General features: G+C 39.0%; 1 protein-coding gene across 1 annotated transcript; it reads left to right on the top strand.

The window, feature by feature from the left end:
• Positions 1-15,386: 15,386 nt before the first annotated feature.
• On the top strand, positions 15,387-22,173 carry LOC104611528 (ferric reduction oxidase 4-like). The gene is made up of 8 exons (XM_088890670.1): positions 15,387-15,635; positions 15,735-15,845; positions 15,986-16,177; positions 16,296-16,526; positions 19,273-19,604; positions 19,708-19,951; positions 20,464-21,173; positions 21,951-22,173. Exons 1-8 carry the CDS (start codon positions 15,424-15,426, stop codon positions 22,088-22,090), a joined length of 2,172 nt encoding a protein of 723 aa, XP_088746796.1. The 5' UTR covers positions 15,387-15,423; the 3' UTR covers positions 22,091-22,173.
• The last annotated feature ends 543 nt before the right edge of the window (positions 22,174-22,716 follow it).

Below are 22,716 nucleotides of genomic sequence, written 5' to 3' on the forward strand. Positions count from 1 at the left end.
TATCTTCAGAGATATGCCAAAGGTGTGTGTGCCTACTGGACCCACTAAAACAGGGGAACAAAGGAAAATGTTACCAGGGCTTAAACTTAATTGTCTCATGCATCAGTATCACAAAAAACCTTACTAGAATCACAATGATAAGCAACAAATCAAATAAAGTTGTTAGAGAAAATTGAATGTTTAGTTACAGAAATCTCAGAAGGAAGAAGCCACCATTCGACTTCATAATTCATACAATAACATGCAGACACATGGTCAAACTAATAAATACCGAATGATACGTGGTTGGGTTCTAAAACTTGTGCAGTTCAATTCCAACATATCGGCTTCCCCCAAGCTTTTTCCATACATAAATGCAATAGAGAAGACCTAGAAAACCTATTGAACCTGCGTCTCTGATCATCTCCCAAGCAGTAGATATCTTAATGGTGAATCGTAGGATCCCCTTCTGCTAAATCGCAGTCAGCTTTCACTTGTATCCCCTTATGGCTACCGTTAGTCAATTTGAGAACATCGCTGCCAATAATGCCATGGGGCCTTATCCGAAGCTCGAACTTTCTCAATCGCATCAGGTCCGAAGATCATGTGTTGCATCTACGCCCCTAGCTTAAACGTTGTTGGTAACCTTCGGCAACTCCTTATCAAGACGACCTCGACAGAGCATGAGAGGAACCGTTTCGGAAGAAGGGGTGCGAGAGTATTGATCTCATGGGAAACCCTAATCCTGTGTTATATGTTGGCCTGAATTCAATGGACAATACAGGGGAAAAACTCCGTTTTGTTGTGGTCTGTGGATGGAAGTTCAAGTTCCAAAGAGATCCGCAAAAATGGTGAAAATAATCACCGAAGATCCAATGAAAGATTGCTCTAAGGGTCATCACTATGAAGAACTTCTCGCCGTTCGATTGGATTCGCTTCCATCGCTACTACTATTCGATGAAAAAGGGAGGAAGACGATCTACAGTAAAAATCCCTTTCCCCATTTTTTTCGATTCGTTTCACACCATTCCCTTCCGCAAGTGTCAACTAGAAGTCAGGCCTTCTTATTTTCAATCGGTATTTATTTATGTGTCGCAGGTGTCAAGTGGCCGCAGTTAAAAGTGTTGGTGATGGGCGAGGGAGTTTTGAATATCCTGACTATCGATCCCCCTTTGATTTCTCGACCTGTTCTTTGTTACATGAACAACAAAAGTTGACTGTCGACGAATGGAGATACCCCATTGTAGCGAGGGTTTCATGTGGTGCGGAAGGTTTTCTTTTGAAATAGAAGTCTTGAAGCGAGGGTTTTCTTTTGAAATGGATTTATGTGGTGGTAACAAAGGAAAGCCCACAATAACGAGAAAGAGGAAGGGATGAGTAACGACCAAACAAATTAGAGAGGTATATTAGTCGAATAACTCTAGAGTTAATGATGAATAGGCTGCTCTGTGGATTCCAACGACAAGCTTGTTGCTTGTGAAATTGCACTGCCCTGAAATCCCTTCGACGAAAAGATTTCTCAGTTCTTTTTTCTTTTTTAAGTTTTGAGCGATAAAATAATTACCATCACTTTCTTTGAAGATCAGACCAGAGATTCTAATGTTGATGCCATGATAAGGCTACGGAGATTGGTCAAGTCTATGAAGGTTCGGAGAAGGTGGTGAAAAGAGAGAGGATGGGGGAAAAGAAAAGAAGAGAGGATAGAAGGGAGAGTCCATTTTTAAGAAACCCTAGGCCAAGTTTATCTGATGTATTTGTCTTTCCCTTAGGGTCTGTTTGGTTACCGATAAAGGATGGGATGGGATGAGAAGGGAAATTTTTTTTCTCAATCCTGTCACCTGTGTTTGGTTGCTGAGGCCAGTTATCCAGCCAAATCTGTGAAAGGTATGAGAGATCCATCGTATGGACGCCCAAATCTTGGAGAAATAATATCTCCCAACGAAGGTGTTCACGCCCAAGGAAGGATCTAGATTTCTCCCACTGAAAATGGCGCAGTATAGGATGGAGCAGAATCAGAAGTGTTCTTCTCCAAGAACTCTGTCCTTCGCAAGAAACAACAGGTTGGCACGTGAGCACAGCTTCCTTTCAATTCTTTGACAAAGAACTGATGTCAAGATCGAATCTTGACTTCTCCCACAAAGTTGAAGATCGAACTGGATGTCTGGCGGCCATAGGAAGGAGGCGGCAAGAAAGATCTTTGCAGGGATTGCAAAAATCTTTCTTCTGTGTTTTCAGCTCTGAAGAGGATGTGAGTATGTTTCTTCTAAAGGCTGCCGCCCCCTCCTTTTGTAACCCTAAAAGATCAGCTCCTAATCCAATTAGGAACTGCTGATCCAAATCTTATTTGGATCAAAACATCTCTTTAGGTGATAAGGATAAACCCTTATCTTATCTGTAGATTGGATCAACCTTCTCCTAATCTTATTAGGAGGTTTTCGGGTCCAAATCACATTTGAATCTAGACTCTCTGAGTGAATAGGGTTAAAACCCTATTCTATCTGCTGATCCATCTCAGAATTCGCCCATATTTTATTTATTAAATAAGTTCAGTTCGAAATGGGCTTTAGGCCCATTAAGCTTATGTGCTCACTTAACCTTCCTAACTGCTGCCCAGTTGGGCTTCCTTGTATGGCGTGGGACCCAAGCATTGATCTACACATCAGCCACATGGGTTTAGCCCAGCCTTTGTCACAAGGCTTGGCCGAATACACTGCTATGGACAGTGCACCCCCTGAAACCCATCAAATGGGCTCTATGGGCCCAACACTTACCCTAACTGGTCCCTGGGCCAAGCCACCTTGTAACACTCAGGGAGTGTTGGCAGATGCAAGATTAGCCCATCAGGTATTACCCTCAATGGTCTTATACTCAACCTCTCAGCTCTTAATGATCAAACACTGCCCGACAAGAGAGGACCTCTCCCTCGGCTGCAAGGAACAGTATTGCACTCTCTACTTATATGGATCCCGGGAATTAAAACCTTTTGCAAACATTTTAGAAATCATAATATATATACTTTTATATCTCATATAAAATATATTTTGTAAACCAAATCTCAACGTTTGAAATCGGCTACCGGCAGTCTTGGTTTCCATCAGTGAGAGTGCATCCTCGATCATTACTTTTGTCCGACAAAGGGGCTGATCCTGTCACTATGATCACCCACTCAGATGAATTCTTAGACTTTCCCAACATACCCAGGTTTTGACCACCGCTAAGGATCTCACTGATTGGTACATCAAAGACAACCCAATCCGACATCTAGTGCAGTATCATAATTGAGTCTAGGGGTCGGGTGTAACTTTCCAGTTTTGCCCATTAATCTCCAAGGTCCAGGGCAATACTGGAAATTTGGTCAGTTCAAAGATTCAATTAATCCTATACTGTATGTGCCTAGGGTCTCAACCTGGCAGTTGAGACAGGCCACCCCAACCGACTTGGTGGCACCACAGTGTCAGTTTTATCAGGATAGGTCTCCCCAGACCGACCCACTGGCTGTGAACATTCTAAACTAACACGAGTCTCATTAAGTGTCCAATTTAAGGGTATTACACAGAAACATACCAAAGGAACATGAATCAAGTATGCACTTTTATTCATTTACAATAAACTCATAAAGTACATCATTCTGATTGAAGCTAAGGGCATACAAAACTGTCTAACAATTTGTTTCCTAATGTTTGATTGTTGACAAATCCTTGCATTCTCTAATTTCACATCACAAGACTTGTTTTGGGGTGGCGTGATGACATGGCACAATTAAAAATTCCTACGTAGTAAATATATGTTGTATTTGAAATACCTAATATAAACAGTTTCATCAAACATGTCATACGTCAATTCCCTAATAACCAAATATTTGCAACCATCATTTAAACAAGTATAAGATTGACATAACCACCAAACTAATAACCAACACAAGAATGACCATTGATTGCGAATGATCCTCTTTTGGTGCCTTCACCTTCATGCCTAGTAACAGAGGAATTCAACAATTCTTGTGCACAATTGGTGACAATTAAGCATACATTTGATTCATATACCTAATTGTGCTTCCAACAGTTTAGCATACATTTGATTCATATACCCAATTGTGCTTCCAACAGTTTAGCATACATTTGATTAGGAACTTTCATTAAAAATTATTTATTTTGAACACTACATATATTGATTCAATCCTGCATATAGACTATGTAAAGCTTGATTTAAGAAACTGCTGCTAAATACAGAGTATTATTGAGAAAATAACACACAAACCAGCATATACTATTGCTATTCATCATCATTTGCAATAGAGTATTCAATACCCAAATCAGTATATACTACTCTACTACAAAAAAATGAAAGCCCCTTGCGTGGGTTGACTGAGATGTAGTACATTAACTTGAAAACCCCTTGGGTTACCTGAGATAACTTGAAACACAACAAAAAATGAAAAAAAAATACAGATATGATTTTGAGCATTATTGAGAAGAAGATGAATGTATTTGAGACCAAATCTACAACAAACCTAAAACAAATCTACAACACAAGAAATCTAACATAGACAAATGTATTTGAAACCAACACCATCAGATCTAATGTTAACTCTGAAACAAATATATAAAACAACAAATCTAGAAAAAACACAGATCTAGAAGAAACAACAGATCTAGAAAAAGGCAGATACTAGATGATAGATTTGGAGCTTCGACATTAAAATAAATGTCTTCAATGGTAGATCAGACGTATTTTTGGATCTAGACGGCCATAGATGGCTCTAGGCACTGGGAAAATCTCGTGGGGAGCTCATTCATGAAAATTGGTAAAAATGGTATAGAAACGAACAAAAATCGTGAGAGGAACCCAAGTATGAGCTTACCTCCGAGAAAGATCGCTGGAGATGGCACTGGTAAGAATATGGTTGGACGACGGCTGAAAAGAAGATGACGCTAACTTGCCTCCTTCGATAAAATTTTTGCAGTTATTTCCTTTCGCAGTGGGGTCGCACCTATTTGGTGAGACCTTGTGTCCTAAAAATTGAGAACTCAGTTCTCATCGCATCTCATCATTTCGCTCAAAATAATCGTGGAAAAATAAGAATCTTTGAAGAATATTCCTATTTTCCCATCTAGTCGCACAAACCAAACAGACTATTAGGGAAGGGTTGTTCTCCCTTTTCATAGAGAGAAACCCAAGGCTATAATGAGAAGCATATAAAGGAGACCTTTCCTATTAGGAAAGGGGATATTTTTCTTTATACTCGCTATTAAGAGAGCACCATTGGGGTTTCGCTATGTGTCCAGCAAGATCCTTTGAAGACAATGTTTTATTTCTCTTAAGGATTCTCATAATCCACGTATACTATTTCCTTTCGTGACCCTTTTAAACTGACGTGTTGCGGGTGACGTCATTATTTTCATTGTTTGCCTTTACTAAGCCCACGGGGTGTCCCATTACGCGTGTAAATTAAAGACACGTGTATCTAATATTTATTCCCGATTATACGACAATTCCACGGGGCATCCCATTTTTTTCATTGCTTGCCTTTTATAAAAGTACTTTTGTAAAAGTGCTTTTATATAAGTACTTTTGTAAAAGTACTTCCAAAAAGTTCTTTCATAAAAGTACTTTTGTAAAAGTTCTTTCATGTAAAAGTACTTTCATAGAAGTGCTTTGGTAAAAATGGGTTCATAAAAGTGATTTCATGCAAAAGTACTTTTGTAAAAGTATTTTTCTAAAAGTGATTTTGCAAAAGTAAACATTTATGACAACATTTTTGTAGGTAGAGTTTTCTCAAAGAATGAAATGAGCAAGATGGGACATGATTATTTTTCATGCTGCAAGCTACTCAATTTTTGTGCTATGAAATTGATTTTTCATTCTAAGAAGAATGTGGCCCTTGGAAAAAATTTTGTAACCAAACACTCTAATGTTATTCATTCTTGCCCATTCTTTCCTAGAATGAGCAAGAATTAAGAGAGTGAGGCCCAAAGAAGTGAACCAAACATGACCTTAATTTATCCACCTAGAAGATAAGCATCACTTACCCGAATAAATAATATCCAAAAAAATAAACTTTTTTTGATCTCCATATAAATCAGAAAAAAGAACATGAATTTACAGTGGAGAAGAACAATACAAGATCCAGCAGGCTAACTAGCCAGTAAATATAACTACATTTGAGCTTTTGTGATTTACACAGCATAAGAAATCAGTTGAGTGCATGCATGCAAACCAAAACTGTAACAGCTAGGTAAGGAAAGAACTCTATGGCAAAAAAATGACGGCAAACAATAGAATTAAAGACGTCTTCTTCCTTAGAAAAGGTACACATGGTTTAACTTTCACACACTCTATCTCTCTAGCTTTCTTGCTATCAAACATCAGTTCACTGACTTAAGCATTGGAGTGCCCACCCCAGGTAAAGCAACCCGAACACTTTGATCACTTCTCTTGTAGCTTGATCGAGCGACCTACTAAGTTTGACATTCGATTCGTCTGCCAGCAGGGAGCACTAGATCGCATACAATCAATTAGCGTCATCTATGGCAACACGCTACACAAAAGACAAGTTCTCACTTGTCTACTAAAATCTTAACCTAATGGTATCCGCAAGCAACAGCCTCGTCAACAACGTGTGCATTGACGTCACTGTTGCAAGGGGTTAGGACCAGCCCACAGAGAACCAAGACATTCCAACTGTCATGATTGGATAGTTTACAGTTCCCCTAACCCTACCAAGCATCCCCGCCACACAGAATCTAAAACTTCCTCTACCCACCGTAAACATGTTTCTTCCATCAGTCAAACCCTCCACGGTTCCTATTGGGATTGATGGCTGCCAATTTCATGAGTTGGTGCAATTCATCCATGGGATAGACCTATAGATGAGAACATGGGAGGGCCATTTCACAGCAATGACTGGGATGCAACAATGGCAGTAGCATCAACAACAATAGCAATAACACCAACAACACCAGGTCATCGGTCAAAATGTGAACCAGAACTAGAACTAGGTACCGAATCTACCTCGTCGTCATGATGATCCAAGCTAGGTTCCCGTGGAATCAACTCCAGCTGTGGCATCCGAGGCCACTAGCTCCACTAAGGGGTCCAAGAGAAGGTGTTGCAGATGTACATGCCACAATGTAGGGAGGAGCCACCTCGCCTTGAATTATAACGAGGAGGCAAAGAAGGAAGAGGAAAAGAAGGAGGCAAGATAGATCGCTACCTCGTTAGCACAGCCGGTGACCCTCACCTCTCCACTGACCGCTGAGATCCTCATGGCCCCATGGCCTAAGGATTTCAAGGCCCCTAGCCTAGAGTCTTAAAATGGAACAACCGACTTGGTCGAGCACCTCAACAACTTCTAGGCCTTAATGCAGCTTGACAGGGCCAATGACGCAAGCCTATGCATGGCTTTTCTGACCACTTTTTGGGGTACAGATAAGATGTTGTATTTGGGACTGGCCGCTGACTCGATCAAGAGTTGGAGTCAGTTCGTTGACCTCTTCACCACTCACTTCGTGACAAGCAAATGGTGTCCCAAGTCAGCAACATGCCTCCTCAACGTCATCTAGCGACCTGATGAGAATCTTCGGGACTACATTAAGTGATTCAACCTAGAGCGGCTATAGATCCATAACCTCGACCTAGCCATCTAGCTCACCATAGTAGTAAATGGTGTCTGGTATCCTGACTTGCATTAGGTGGTCAAGTTGAACCCTCCAGCCTCTATGGAGGAGTTCCTTAATCAGGTTGCCAAGTTCACAAAGGGTTAAGAAGCGCTCTGATCTCGGTTAGAGCTGAGCGGAAAGCGAAAGAAATCAGAGGATGAACCAAGGAACAACAAGCAAAGGAAAAAGAGTAGGTCACCACAGCGCAGCAGGTCCCCCGCAACCGGTGAAGTAGGTCCCCCCGTAGAAGAAGTAGGTCTTCATATAGAAGCAACATATCTTCAAGCCAACACTCTTGGACCCCTCCCACTCAGAATTGGAACTACACCACACTGAACATGAAGAGAGGGGAGATTCTCATGCAGATCAAGTTGGTCGAGTACGTTAGATGGCCACCTCAGATGAGGGGAGACCCGTCAACTACAACCCCAACAAATACTATCACTTCGACTAGGATATCGGCCATGACACTGAGAACTGTCGTAACCACAAGGATGAGATCGAGGAGCTGATCCACTAAGGTTACCTCAAGAAGTTCATAAAGCAGGAAGACCAAGACCGACTTGCCGACTAGCCAAGAAAGGTGACATGTCAAGTAGGGACCAAAATAGAGACCAGCCTCCATGAGACCCACCATTAGCTGGGTGGCCCCTCCATGGTGTAATCAACGTGATCACGGGTGGGTCCATCGTAGCAGGTTGCAACACATCAGTTGGAAATAATTCAGTTTGGGAGCTTGTGCATGGGGAGGAGAACCTTGGAGGGGAGGCAGGAACCCATGTGTGGAACATCGATAACCTAATGAGACTTGGTCAAGTCGACACATGTCATAAGCACTTTGGCTAAATGAATAAGGGGAAGCCAAACCACTTTTAGCTCTAAGGCCCGCTAGGCCTATCTCAGAAGAGGTCAAAACCTCAATAGTGTTTCTACTTAGCTGAGGAGATATACAGTTTGGTAGTGTTTTGATTTAGCCGAAATCATAAGTCTAGTTGTTTGCGTCGCCTTTGACGTCCTCGTAGTGGCTCTGTTCCTGTAACAACTCAGCCTTCAGGTTGCTAACTAGTTGGCAAGCCCGTTTAAGGCAAGACCTATACTCTGTAGCTTCCTTTGAAGCTCGGGCCATCGCCAGACTTCCCTCAACTTGCTCCAATAGGGAGTGTTCTAGGGTGTTCATCTAAAAAAATAGAAAAGAAGGAGAAATTAATGCGAAACAGGAATCGTGACGAATACAATGGGGAAGATTGAGAACATACCAGCATAAGGCAGCACACGAGCTTCCCATCGAACTCATCAAGACATGATACATAGAGCTTTATGACCTCTTTTGGAAAGACGACTTCCTTGCTCTTTACTAGGGCAGCCCGAAAGTCCATAATGGTGCGCTTCTCATCAACAACGACTTCAACATCCGAAGTGGCGGTTGCCTCAGCCTTGAGTGGTGGAAGGGGATCCTCAAAAGTCCAAGTGGCCTCGGATTCTAGCGAGATCCCCTCTGGTCAGTCTTCCTTAACCAGGTCTACCACTAGCACGACTTCGACTGCACTTTGCCCAGTAGGCTTGGGAGCAACGACCTGAGGAGCCTCTAGGGGAGTTGCCTTCCTCTTCTTCCTCTTTATAGCCTGGAACAATTCGGAAGTTGGCACGCCTGACATGTTTCCTGCATGAGAAGTCAAAAGATAAGTCAAAACAAAAGAGGGAAAGGGAAATACCAAAGACTGTCCACTACCCGAAGGACTCAGCCTGACTTGGATCAGCTTCTCCTCGGCCAAGAATTCACTTAGCTTCAACTTCCTTCCACTAAGACCTGCACCCTTATCTACATTTGTTCACTCAATGCATCCTCCCTGGTGTTCCTAGTCCCCTCTCTCCAGGTCGTTCGGAATGGCCATCCGCCATTTTGGTCAAGGAAGAAATACTTCCTTTTCCAGTCTGCTACCTTGGAGAGGAAGCCATTTAGTAACTTACACCCAACGCGGTAAGACAGGTAGTAGCTATAAATCTTGGAGGGATTTCACTTTAAATGACATATTTCAGCGAAGGTCTTGACGTCTAAAGGGAAGCTGATGTGGTGACTGATAACTGTATTTTGATGCCTTAAGGGCATCATTTCAGAGGTATTTTCGGCCTTAGAATAGTCAAAGTATGCCCTTTTCCCAGTTAAATTCAATGTTGTGACCTTTGAGGGTCTCTGTGCAAATTTTGGGGAAATCTGGGAAGTTTTCATGGCTAAAATGCAGATTTTGGGAAGCTGGTGTGAAGCCCAACTGAGAGAGGGGGTATTTTTGTGAAAAAATGAAAGCAGGAGGGTGCCTCCTAGCTACTAAACCCAGTTCCGCACCCCTCCTACTGTATTAGCATACTCTCCACGCCTTAGCAAACCCTAGGGTGCCTTTTAACCCATTCTTTTCACTCTTAACAAACCCTAGCCGCCCCTAACTGCTAAATCCACACCTTCCATCCCTTCTAATCTCCACCATCCATTCTAGGGCACTCTCTTTTTAGCATTCTAACCCTAGGAGCCACCTACCTTTTAATCTTTACCATTCAGCCTTTAGTCATTAAATCTCAGCCTTACATAATATTGGGTGCCTTCTCCTTTTCTTCTCAGCCTTAGGATCACCCTAGAACCATCCTAACCCTTCATTCTAAACCTTAGGGCACCCATATTTTTGCTAAAACCCAGTTGCTGCCCCCTCTTTCTCTCTAATTCTAGTTATATCCACCATTTTCTATAAAAAGGACCCCAAGGGCCTTGGAGAAGGGGTTGGTCAATTCATCCAGTTAACAAGGCTAAGGTTTCTTGAGGAGTTCAAGGGTTATAGAAGGGGAGGACACCCAATTCTTGTTAGGAGGGGTTCCTACAAATTGTTCAACCATTCTACAACTACCGCCACTGGATCTGATCAACCATTCTTTTCTTTTCTATTATTTTTATTTTTGCAATCTTTTAGATTTAATTCTTGTTCGTTTTTCTGTTTTGCAGATCTGAATTCGTTCGGTTCAAGGTTAAGGTGTCTTGAGGGGTTCGAGGGTTGTAGAAAGGCCGAACGCCTGGTTCTTGTCAGGAGGGGTTTCTGCATGTTGTCTGGCCGATCTGCATCTACTGCCACCGGATCCGGATTTTGGATTATTTTTTTTTTAATTTATTTCTTTCATTTCCTTTGTTGATTCCCATACTTTATTAAATTCTAATTTTTATTTATTGTCTTGTTTAAATTCGAAACATTTAATTTCAGCAATAATAGATTTTATTTTCATATTTTCTGCCATTCCTTATTGCATTCTCTTGTCTGGATCTAAGTATATATTAATTTTTCACTTTCTTCCCTATGGATATGACCCATTCTCACTCATTTACTATGTTAGTAGTTGTTTGAGAAACGGTAAAAATTATAAATATTTAAACTAGTGTTTCAGGGTGTTTAACGACGTGCTTCCGGATACACCAGTGACATAAAGAAATGGTGCTGACCAGGGTCCTATAGAAATGGGGTGAAGCTGACCTATGCTAATGTTATATAGTTGAACACCTCAGGAATAAGTGGATGAAGGAGGAACCGAAGACCCATCCTTAGGGCCTCCTCGAAAATGGTGATCTCTTCCTTATCATGCTCCCAAGTGTACTGCCCAAGGGGAAGGGAATAGCTAAACTGGTCTGGGATCCTATATTGAGCCACAAGCTCGTAAACGTCCTTGACAGTTAGCTCAACGGGACCAAACTCAGACTTACTCTTAGGTGGTTGACGAAAGGATGAGGCCCTCTTATGGGAACCTCTCCACTCTTGGGCCGAGGACCCCTCCTTGGCCTAGCAGGTCGGACACCTCTTTTCCTCAGACTCAACACCAGACATAACGAAAAAAGACAAGACAAAGGAAAGACGACTCACCTAAGAACGAATAACACTAAAAATGCAAATGTTTGATCATTATGTCGAGATTGCGAATGGATTGGAAGGTCATTACCATTGTTGAAGCACATAAAAGAATTCAATTTCATGAAAGCACAATCTTATTTGTTAGTAGAAATAGGAATCTACAAAAATGCTTATTTTTTCCATCGTATGACAATTATTCTTCTTTCTTACCTACTGTGATTTTATTATTGTTCACACAACTTTCATTAGACTATTTCATTTATAAAATGTTCATTATTGTTTATAAAGTTATTGTTTCTGTAATGAAGACTACAAATTCATATAATTGGCATTATCAAATAGTTTAAAAACAGAAAACTAATTCTTTTCAAAAACTGATTAACAATATATATATATATATATATATATATATATATATATAATTAACTTCCCCATGCTTAGTACGGGGTCAATCACTAGTTAGAATATATAAAATCCTATTCAATTTTGAATATCAACAAATGAAAGTTGGATCTACCTATCATTCCTTTGCAGCCCTACCTCAATGATAGTCTTCTTCATGTTTTCCATCAATACCCCATACACATAACGGGATACAAAATGTGGTGTGGCCATATCAAATTAAATCAACCATGGTTGTATCAAATTAAACCAACTTTGACGTGCCGTATCAAATTAAAGTGTCCACGTGATTATTATAAGAATAATATTATATTGTGCCCGTATCAAATTAAAATAACAATTATTAATTTTAAATAATTATTATTTATTATCATAATTAGTAATTATTATAAGAATAATATTATATTGTCCTGTATATTATTTTGGTAAATTAATCATTCAATTTATATTGAACCATCCATTCTATTTACCTTACCAAACATTAAAAAGCCTTTTTATTGGAATTTATGCCAAGAAAGTATATTAGAGTGAGGGGTAGGATTCTAAATATCTTGTTGTTATGGTCAGTATGCAAGACTGCTTGTGCTCTTTGACCCTAACAATTGAACTCAGAAGACTACTTTTCATTTCAATCTCAACCAACTTTTGCCTCTCATAGTTTCTTACTTAATTTGTATTTGTTAAAACCATGACAGGAACCCTATCATGCCATTATGCTCATTGAGAGCATTATATATGGATGTTTTCTTGCACTTCAAGAGTATCTATATAAAATGATAATACCAATATTTATTAGGAGGGGGAATACTAAGGAAACTCATGTATCATTTATATTTTATATACTACTTTTAATAATTTTTTTACAATATAAAAATAACAATAATTACTTTTAGATAGGATTGTTTATCAAACTTAGGGATGGCAATTTTTCTCATTTCCCCAAATCCCGTGGGTATCTGCCCCAAATGGGGTGGGGATGGGGATGAGTTTCTCCCTGCGGGGACGGAGATGGGGAAATTTTCATCCCCATTGGCTGAGACGGTGTGGGAACTGGGAGAGCACTCTCTGCCCCACGGGGACCCCGATCCCCGCTAATATATATGTATATATACACATGTTTATATACGTATATATACGTACTCAATAAATTATTGATACGTATTGGACCGTCTTAGCCGATACATATTGTATCGAAGGCTTTCCAATACGCCCCTACAGGAGGTGTTTCGGGGTCCTGACCAGTTCAGAGGGTAAATGGACCTTAAACCGGCCCCTCTAAACCAGATTTGAAAAAATAAAAATAAAAAATAAAAAAGCTATTGATACTACCCAGGCGTATTGATATTTTGAACCTTAGCTACATCTTACAAGTGGATGCTTTGGCTTGATCAGTATGGCTAGGATTGTAGTAGAATGCAAGGTCGATGATGAACATAAGTTTTTCTTTTTGGGTTTTAACTGTTCAGTCCATTCCTAGAAATCTAGAGCTCCACTCTAGGGGTGGACTGAATGTTGACCATGGATTGATACCAAATCGACGAACAGGGGGCATACTACTAGACTAGGAGGGGGCTGCAATTCAGATTTGTGAGGAGAGTTATCCTTTATTTTTTTGTCTACTTGCGTGAATTCAGAATGCAATGACCAATCTATCCCACTCCAACAAGTTTGACCAAATCCTAGCTGATTTAAAAAGCATTACCTTACAGTAGTTGTACATTTAACCAGAATTAAGAAAGTCAACTGTACTACATTTGTACTAACATTTCAAGTAGAAATAGTTCATTATCCAGGTTCATAGCTATATGGGTCTCTGTTTGGCAGTTCATTTAAGGGTCGCATTGGTTCAACCAGACTGCAAAAGAACCATAATGTGATGTGATCGTATTTCCATTATTCTTTGGATTTTATCGGAGTTTTGGTAACCCATCTTGACCCTGAACACTTATTATCCTCCAGTGGAGACCGAATCAGCCCCCTACAATGTCTCACAGCACATTTCCACATTTCCCCATCATGTATTGGTAATATCTCCTAATGATAATATCATCATTCCGAGTATTATCATCAGGAGATGTTCCCAATACACTATACAAATGTGCTGTTGAACGTTGTGGGGGACAGTCTTGTGGGGGGCTGATTTGAACTCCCTCTAGTGACCCAAAATTTGAGAAAGCCTATGGGGTCTTCAAGCGTCCACAATGTGGGAAGAAAGAAACCCATTAAAGGTTGAGTTTGTTGTTATTGTTCCCGTTTTTTGGGCCTCGGTAGCATACCGACCAGCCCACGGGACCATTGGATTCCACTGGTATTCGGATGAATGTAACGGATATAATGTACACGTTCACTACGTCAATCAGGCAATTTATATGATGAAACGTTCACGCTAAAGGGTTGTTAATTGTGGATAATGAGAATTAAAAAAAAAATGAAAGTCTTAGTAGCAGAGGCATTTTGTGATGGTAACGGCAGCATTTTGACTACAAATTTTAAATATAAATAAATTTTGGCTTCTTGTACATGCTTGCATGCAAGTGCAGCATCTTTGGTGTTCGCCAACATGTTTGATTCTAACAGTTGCCACATCAACAATAATAATATAATTTTGCTGATGTCACAATAAAATAATAGGATTATTCATAACTTATCATGATTTTTTGATATTTCTCTTAAATTAATGACCATTTTATTGTAATAAAAATTGTCCACATAAATATTCAAGTATTTTACATAACCAAACTATCTCAAATGACCAATCAAATTTATAATTAAATAATTTTTTATGACAAAGTTCTCAATTTGGGCCCTAACCCACATTGGGCTTAATACTTCAAGCCCAGACTAGGCCTGACTCAACAAGCATATATATATATATATATATATATATATATATATATATATATATATATATATATATATATATATATATATATAATTAGGAGTAATTTTGCCATAAAAATATTTAATAAGGTTGATTGGCCATTTCCCCATCATGTATCAGGTATAATGTCCCTAAAATAATAAATTTTGGCAAATGACGAGAACACCCTTAATTTCTCTAGAGCATGTGGAGTTACCCTGCTCAAACCTCAAACCAGGTGGCTAAGTGAAGATGTTTTCGGAAGTAGATATACTTAGCATGCAAGCATATGCATTCACTTTGGAGGCCAATTGAAGTATTACCGATGTTCGACCATGGCTGGGGCTGGGAATGGATAATTATTGGATCTGTCTCTCTCTCGTGGGAAAACGTTGACGTTGTTTGTTTTGGTGACAGAATGTAGCAACTTGACATATCAACATCACAACGTGCAAAAGGAATGTAAGGAACGCAAGGCACTTGTATAGGCATGAAGCATGCTGCTTCATAATCTTCTAAATGTCATTGTACGTACGTAGAATGTAAAAGATAAGGTCCTCTAAATAGTCTCACCAGGTCCTTGAGTTTGAGCGCTAGCTTCTAGCGACAAACAGGCAAAGCACTACCCTTTAAGCTCTGTTTCAAAATGGATTCAGGGTCGTCCACAGGGGTGAAGGCATCTCCTGTGAATCATTCTGTATACAATGTAAGGAAAAGCATCCGTGCAGCACTAAAGGTTCTGTTCCTGGTGGTGTTTCTGGGATGGCTGATGCTTTGGATTATGCTCCCAACCAAGACCTACAAAAACAAATGGACACCTAAACTGAGTGCCAAGGCCAAGGCTACTTATTTTGGGCCTCTTTTCTTCTCCGTTTTCTTCTAAATGAAATGATAGCTTAATTAGGATATATTCCTCTTAATTCCCTTATACTTTGCACAACTATCTTCTTTGTTAATTACAGGCACAAATCTTTTGCTTTTCACGTTCCCAATCATGTTCATTGCGGCATTTGGATGCGTGTATCTCCATTTAGGAAAGAAATCTGATCATAATTATTACCACGACAGGTAAACAAATTTTTACTGGATGCTAAGAGTTCGACATTTTCAATTCTTCATGGTTGATAGATATATGGTCTTGTGCAGATATATTCATGGAAGCTAACAGATAGAATTAATTAATTTGTTGGAATTGATTTGATATATAGAAAGCCGGCCGGTGCAAGTAGTCGCCTGGCCTACTGGAAACGGCCGGTGCTGGTGCAGTCGTCTCTTGGAATAGTCACTGCAATGGAGCTGGCATTTTCGGCCATGTTCATTGCTCTCATGATCTGGTCCCTTGCCAATTACTTGAATGTCAGCTTTCAGCACCTTTATGCGGATAAGAAAGGGGTGACAACGTGAGTGTATATGAAGTGTGAAATTTGAATATGTATAATTTTCTTCTCTTTTCTACTTTGTGTTAATTAGCTAGACTGTGTATAGATGGGATTTTATCACCCTTAAGGGGTTTGGCAGGTGGAAGTTGAAGTTCAGAAGTGTATCGCTTAGAGTGAGTTACGTGGGGAACATCTGTTGGGCGTTTCTCTTCTTCCCCGTGACTCGAGCATCGTCCATCTTGCCGCTTGTGGGTCTAACCTCGGAATCCAGTATCAAGTACCATATCTGGCTTGGCCACATATCCATGATCCTTTTCACCGCACACAGTGTGGGTTTCATCATCTACTGGGCAATGACCAATCAGATGTCTCTGCTACTTATTTACTCCATACTCCTTTTGATGCTTTTGACATATAAATAATTTACCCCGTTAGTTCCATGCTTTTCTTTTTAATATTTTTGGCTTCATGAACTACACAACGGAGCGAGAGTAAGTTCTGCCCCCCAATCCCCACATTCCTAGTGACAGGATATTCCATTTCCTGCCATCTAGAACAATTCAGATACCCCTGCAGCCAACTATAGAGACCTTACAAACTAAGCCAGCTTCACCCTGTAAATTGTTAGTATGTTGACTAATTATTATTGTTGTTGTTCGTGTTGTTATTAGTATTAGTATTAGTATGTGCCTTTAGCCACCGAAGGGGGAGGAGGAGGAGGAATGTACATGGTGGGTTAATGGGACTAGTGATAGGGATATATATAGGACCCGTTAGCACATGGAAAGCCTGCATATCTATCTGTCTATAGTTTTCACAGAATCTTTGTTTTTAACATGTAATTGATTCACTCAATCAGAAAGAAAATTTTATTAAAAAGAAAAATAATTACAAAATGTTAAACGGATCATCAAAAACTATCTCTCTCTCCCCCAATCACCTAAATCATTTTCTCTCCTAAACTATCTCCCCTTTCTCTTAAAACATCAACTAGTCTATCTCACGTGCCCAATAAATCAATTAATTTTAAGCATAATTTTCCCTCCTCCCCCTCTCTATATTTCTATCTTTATCTCTCTTTGCATTTTAAATATATGCATTTAATTTTTCATCAATGTATTAAAATATTAATGTTTAAGTTAGATACATTTTGGGTTGGTTCGCTTGTCTAAACTCCTAACCATAAAAAATTCATTTTTGGGTTGGTTCGCTTGACATTCATCTTGTTGGATGGTTTTAGAATCCATCATATAAATGGTTGAACTATGTTAGATGGTTGGGCAAAATTTAAAAAATTTTTTTAACCCTTTCGTGTACCGATTTTCTAGTAAATTTGAAAACTGAATTTTCATGATCGATCTTGCACTAAACCGAATTAGATTTGAAACCAAATTGAAACAGAATTATACCTATACAGAGACCATAAATTGTAGCTTCTAAGGTGGAAATTCACACCCAATATCAGTCCCAAAATCGGTCTGCAATTAAAGATGACAGTGTATAGGAGAAACCGATTCAACAACTTTGGTTTCAACAAATCTGCTATCCAACTAGCCTTGGATCAAGTGGGATGAATGAACCTAAGTTTCTTCAATGTTTTTCTTGCAAGAGCACAAAAGAAAACTGATAGAAATCGGTTCTTGAAAAGGCTAGGTCGTGATGGTTCACCCACTTCACTCTTTATCTTTATATGGAGCAAACTCCTAATCTGATTAGGAGATGATCCAAATTTAATTTGGATAAGAACTTTTCTTTTCTTAATTGATAAACATTATCCTTTTAAGAGGATAAGTGCTCCATGCCCAGTTTTCTTAAGTTGTCATGTGACAAATTAATTAATCATATTAGTAATGGGCCTTAGGCCCATTTTTCTTAAAGCCTCACGTCCTTAAGTGTTGCATGGCCACTTTGGGCCTAATATTGTATAGTGTGGGACTCCAAAAAGGTCTCACATAAGTTCATGGGGGTTTGGCCCTACCTTTGAAAGAGATTGGGCCGAATTCACTACTTAGGGCAGTGAACCCCTGAGCCAAACAACATGGGCTAAGTTTGGACCCAACATTTACACCTAAATGATTATTGGATTCAACCACCCTATGAAAACCCAAGGATAATGGATTTATGTGAGATAAAGTCCATCAGGTAATCAGCTTTATAATGGTCTTTTATACTTCACCTTTCAACCCATAATCAACAGTACAATGCCTGACATGGAAGGACCTCTCCCCTAGTTACAAGGTGTACTTTCACACTCTCTACTCAGATCGATCCCACGATTAAAACCTTTTGAAAATCTCTTTGCTAAATTAATAATATAATATGTAAAATATATTTTGCAAAACTAGATTTCAAACACAAGTGAAATCTATTGCCGATAGTTTAGGTTTCCATCAGAGAAAGTGTAAACCCTAATATTCACTTTGTTCAACAAAGGGGTTCATCATATCACTATGATCACCCACTCAAGTAATTTCCCAAATTGCTCCAACATGCCCAGATATTTGACCCTTGATGGATCTCATTGGTTACTGTATCAAAGGCAGCCCAATCCACTACTTAGTGCAATATCATAATTAAGTTTGGGGTTATGTTCAACCTTTCAGTTTTGCCCATTTATCTCCAAGGTCCAGGGCATAACTGGAAATAAGTCCAGGTTTAGTGTTTCTTTCAAACATTCACTGTCTGTACTTTGAGTCTAACCCTAGCAGTTGAAACAAACTGCTCTAACTATTTGGTAGCATACTAGTGCCAATCTTGTTAGGATAAACTCTCCAAGTCTATCCAATGGTTGAGAAGATTTTAAACTAACACAAGTCTCATAAGTATTCAGTTTAAGGGATAATACACAAAAAACATACCAATATATAATGAAACAACATTGTACTTTATTTATTTACAAATAAATGTTTATGTACATTAGTCTGGTTGGAGCTAAGGGCATACACTATTTAACACATCCAATTTGTTTTTCTCCTTTTATCTTATACTTTTTTTTTATTATTTGTACAAATTACTCATATATAACATGGTTATTAACTCCAAAGAAAAAATGATTCAAGAGCTTCCATTAATAGTGTGAGATCTTACGTCTTAACACATTGGTTTCAACTTACAATGCAGATGCTACAATGGAGTAAAACTTGGGTATCCAATGTGGCTGGAGAGATTGCTTTTGTGTTTGCTTTGGCAATGTGGGCTACGAGCTTTAACCGCATAAGGAGAAAGATGTTTGAGCTCTTCTTCTACACCCATCACCTCTATCCTCTATATCTCTTTTTCTATTTGTTGCATGTAGGAATCCCTTATTTCTGCACAATCCTTCCCGGTGTCTTTCTCTTCTTAATTGATCGGTACCTAAGATTCTTACAATCTCGGACAAGAATTCGCCTTGTTTCTGCACGTTTTCTACCTTGTGAAGCCACTGAACTAAACTTCTCCAAGAGCCCAGGTGAGACTTTAATGCAATCACTTTTGCTTTTTACATGTGTTTGACAATAAGCCACAATGGTGATTTTAGACTGAGTAGTTCTTTTTTTTTTTTTTTTTTACAGGGTTAACTTTTACTCCTGCAAGTATTGTTTTCGTCAATATCCCTAGTATTTCCAAGCTTCAATGGCATCCTTTCACAGTGACCTCCAATTGTGACATGGAGCCAGAGAAGTTGAGCATAATTGTGAAGAACGTGGGAAGTTGGTCCCAAAAGCTTTACCAAGTTCTTTCTTCCCCTTCCTCTCCAGACCGTCTTGAAGTTTCCATCGAAGGACCATATGGACCTACTTCATCTCCTTTTCTAAGGTCTGTGTTGATAGAAAAAACAAACAACATCTACTCAAGTAAATTCTTTTAAGGCTCAGTTTGGAAGGAGTACAAATGCAGATATGTACAATGTAAATACATACAAAATAATACAAAATTTAAGGTTTTGCACTCTACATATTTGTATTTATACTCCTTCCAAGTTCCAAACTGAGCCGAAGGGTCCCATTCATTTTTTGGATTTTGAGAGGGGGGAAAGTTGGTCAATGAGATTTTGGTTTCCATTGATCAATAAACCCATGTTCTTTTCTCAGATTTATGTGAGGTTTAAGAAAAACTTATTTTCCTTGGGTATCACTTACCTGGGTAAACAATCCTCATCTCCATAGGTGGGTAAATCTTATTTATCTCATAAACAAAAGAACATAGGTAAATGCAATTACCTTGATAAGTAACCTATCGAAAAGTGAATGGACTCTAAAACTATCTATTTCCATTCTTTCACTAAAATGCTATTTATTTTTTGAATAATTTTGATCGACATTGCTCAGGTACGATTTGCTTGTGATGGTGAGTGGAGGTAGTGGCATAACTCCTTTCATCTCTATAATTCGAGATATAATTTTGAGGAGCACCACTCCAGGCATAAAGATTCCACGGATGCTCTTGATTTGTTCCTTTAGGAACTCCGCTGATCTCACCATGCTAGACCTTCTCATCCCTGCCAGCACTGGTGCCACTATCGACATTTCACGGGTTCAACTTCAGATAAAGGCCTATGTAACCAGAGAGAGAGAGGCGTCCACCACCACTGATAACCAGAAGCTCATTCGGACCGTGTGGTTCAAACCCAACTTGTTAGATAAACCCATCTCTTCAGTTCTAGGCCCAAACCACTGGTTCTGGCTGGGTGCTATAATATCATCTTCCTTTGTCATGTTCCTCCTCTTTTTGGGCATTCTCACCCGTTACTATATTTACCCCATTGATCACAATACCGACGCTATATACCATTTCTCGGGCAGAGCCCTTTGGGACACATTCTTTGTATGCGTCTGCATTGTGGTAGTAGCCAGTGCAGTGGTTCTTTGGCACAAGAAACAAAACGCTGTTGAAAGGAAACAAATACAGAATGTGGATGTGCCAACACCGACCACGACTCCTGGGTTCAACAACACTGACACAGAGCTTGAGAGCCTTCCCCGCCACTCCTTGCTTAATGCTACTAATGTGCATCTTGGAGAAAGGCCTGATCTCAAGAGTAAGCTATATTTTTCTTATCCTTCTGACACTGCAAATTAAATCTCTAGATTATATATACAATAAGATCATGTTCGGGAGTGCTTATTTGAGTTATTAAGCACTTATTGGCATTTAGGAAATAAGTCTGAAAGTGCTTATTTTAAAAGTAATGGCTTATTTTTTAAACCCAAATTTCTAGATTTTTTAACTTCTTATATAATAAGCACTTATTCAACTTTTTCTTCCAAAATTAAAACACCACTTATAAAATTATCCCTAGTTGAATTTTATAAAAGTACTTTTATGAAAGCACTTTTACAAAAGTACTTTAATGAAAGTATTTTTACAAAAACACTTTTATAAAAGTACTTTTATGAAAGCACTTACATACTTTTATAAAAATGTTTTTATAAAAATACTTTCATAAAAGTGTTTTTTATAAAAATACTTTCACAAAAGTGTTTTTATAAAAGTAATTTAATAAAAATGTTTTCAAAGGATATATTTTGAAAATTTGAAAGAAAATGAAGGACAAAATACCTAATACAAAACTACCAAATACAAACCTTATTTAAATGCTTATTAGATAAAAAAACTACCAAATACCCAATACAAAATAAGTGCTTATTTTAAAAAATAAACACTTGAAAAAATTGGGTGCCAAATGCAAATAAATTTTTATTCAAATAAACACTTATTTTTAAGCATTTATTCAATAAGCACTTATTTTAACTTGCACTCCCTCACACAGACTAAATTAATTAATCCTAACAATGTGTATAAATTCCTCTTGCAGAGATACTATTTGAGTGTAAAGAATCAAGTGTCGGAGTTCTAGTTTGTGGTCCAAAAAAAATGAGACATGAGGTTGCAAAAATTTGTTCATCCGGTTTGGTGGATAATCTACATTTCGAGGCTATTAGCTTTAACTTTTGATGCATGTTCTACCGACCACAAGAATGCTTTGTAATGATGCATTGTATTGTGGATATTTAATAAAGATGCTAAACCATCAGAAAGAGAGCTAGAATTTTTCACCTGTGTTTTTGATTTTGTGTGGTGGGGCGGAGTTTACATCTGCGCTCCACAAGGGGGCACCCCACAATGTCCCACAGCACATTCCTGCCATGTATTGGGAACATTTCCCGATGATGATTTCATTGGTTCTGGTATTATCATTGAGAGATATTTCCAATACACGGCAGGGATGTGCTGTGGGACGTTGTGGAGTGCCCCCTTGTGGGGCGCAGATCTGAACTCAGTGGGTGGGGGCACGGTGGTGTATATCAGGTTAACCACAAACAATGGCCTGGTTGGGTTGAGGATCAAGTTAGGGTTAGAAGCCGGATGTATCAATGAATCACCAATACACAAAATACTTATGTTTCAGGGTTTGACCTGTTTCATGGGGGTAGACAGGCTTTATACCGACCCATGAACAGATTTGGAAAAAATCCAAAGTCTGATATGCCCAACCTTTCCTTGGACAATCCAACCTTGAACATATGTAGGATGACAATCCAGATCTCCTACTCCTATCCACATCTACCCACAGGACAACA

The sequence above is a fragment of the Nelumbo nucifera genome, chromosome 6, assembly GCF_055504915.1.
Source record: "Nelumbo nucifera cultivar China Antique chromosome 6, China Antique-T2T, whole genome shotgun sequence".
In the NCBI taxonomy this organism is placed as follows: Eukaryota; Viridiplantae; Streptophyta; class Magnoliopsida; order Proteales; family Nelumbonaceae; genus Nelumbo; species Nelumbo nucifera.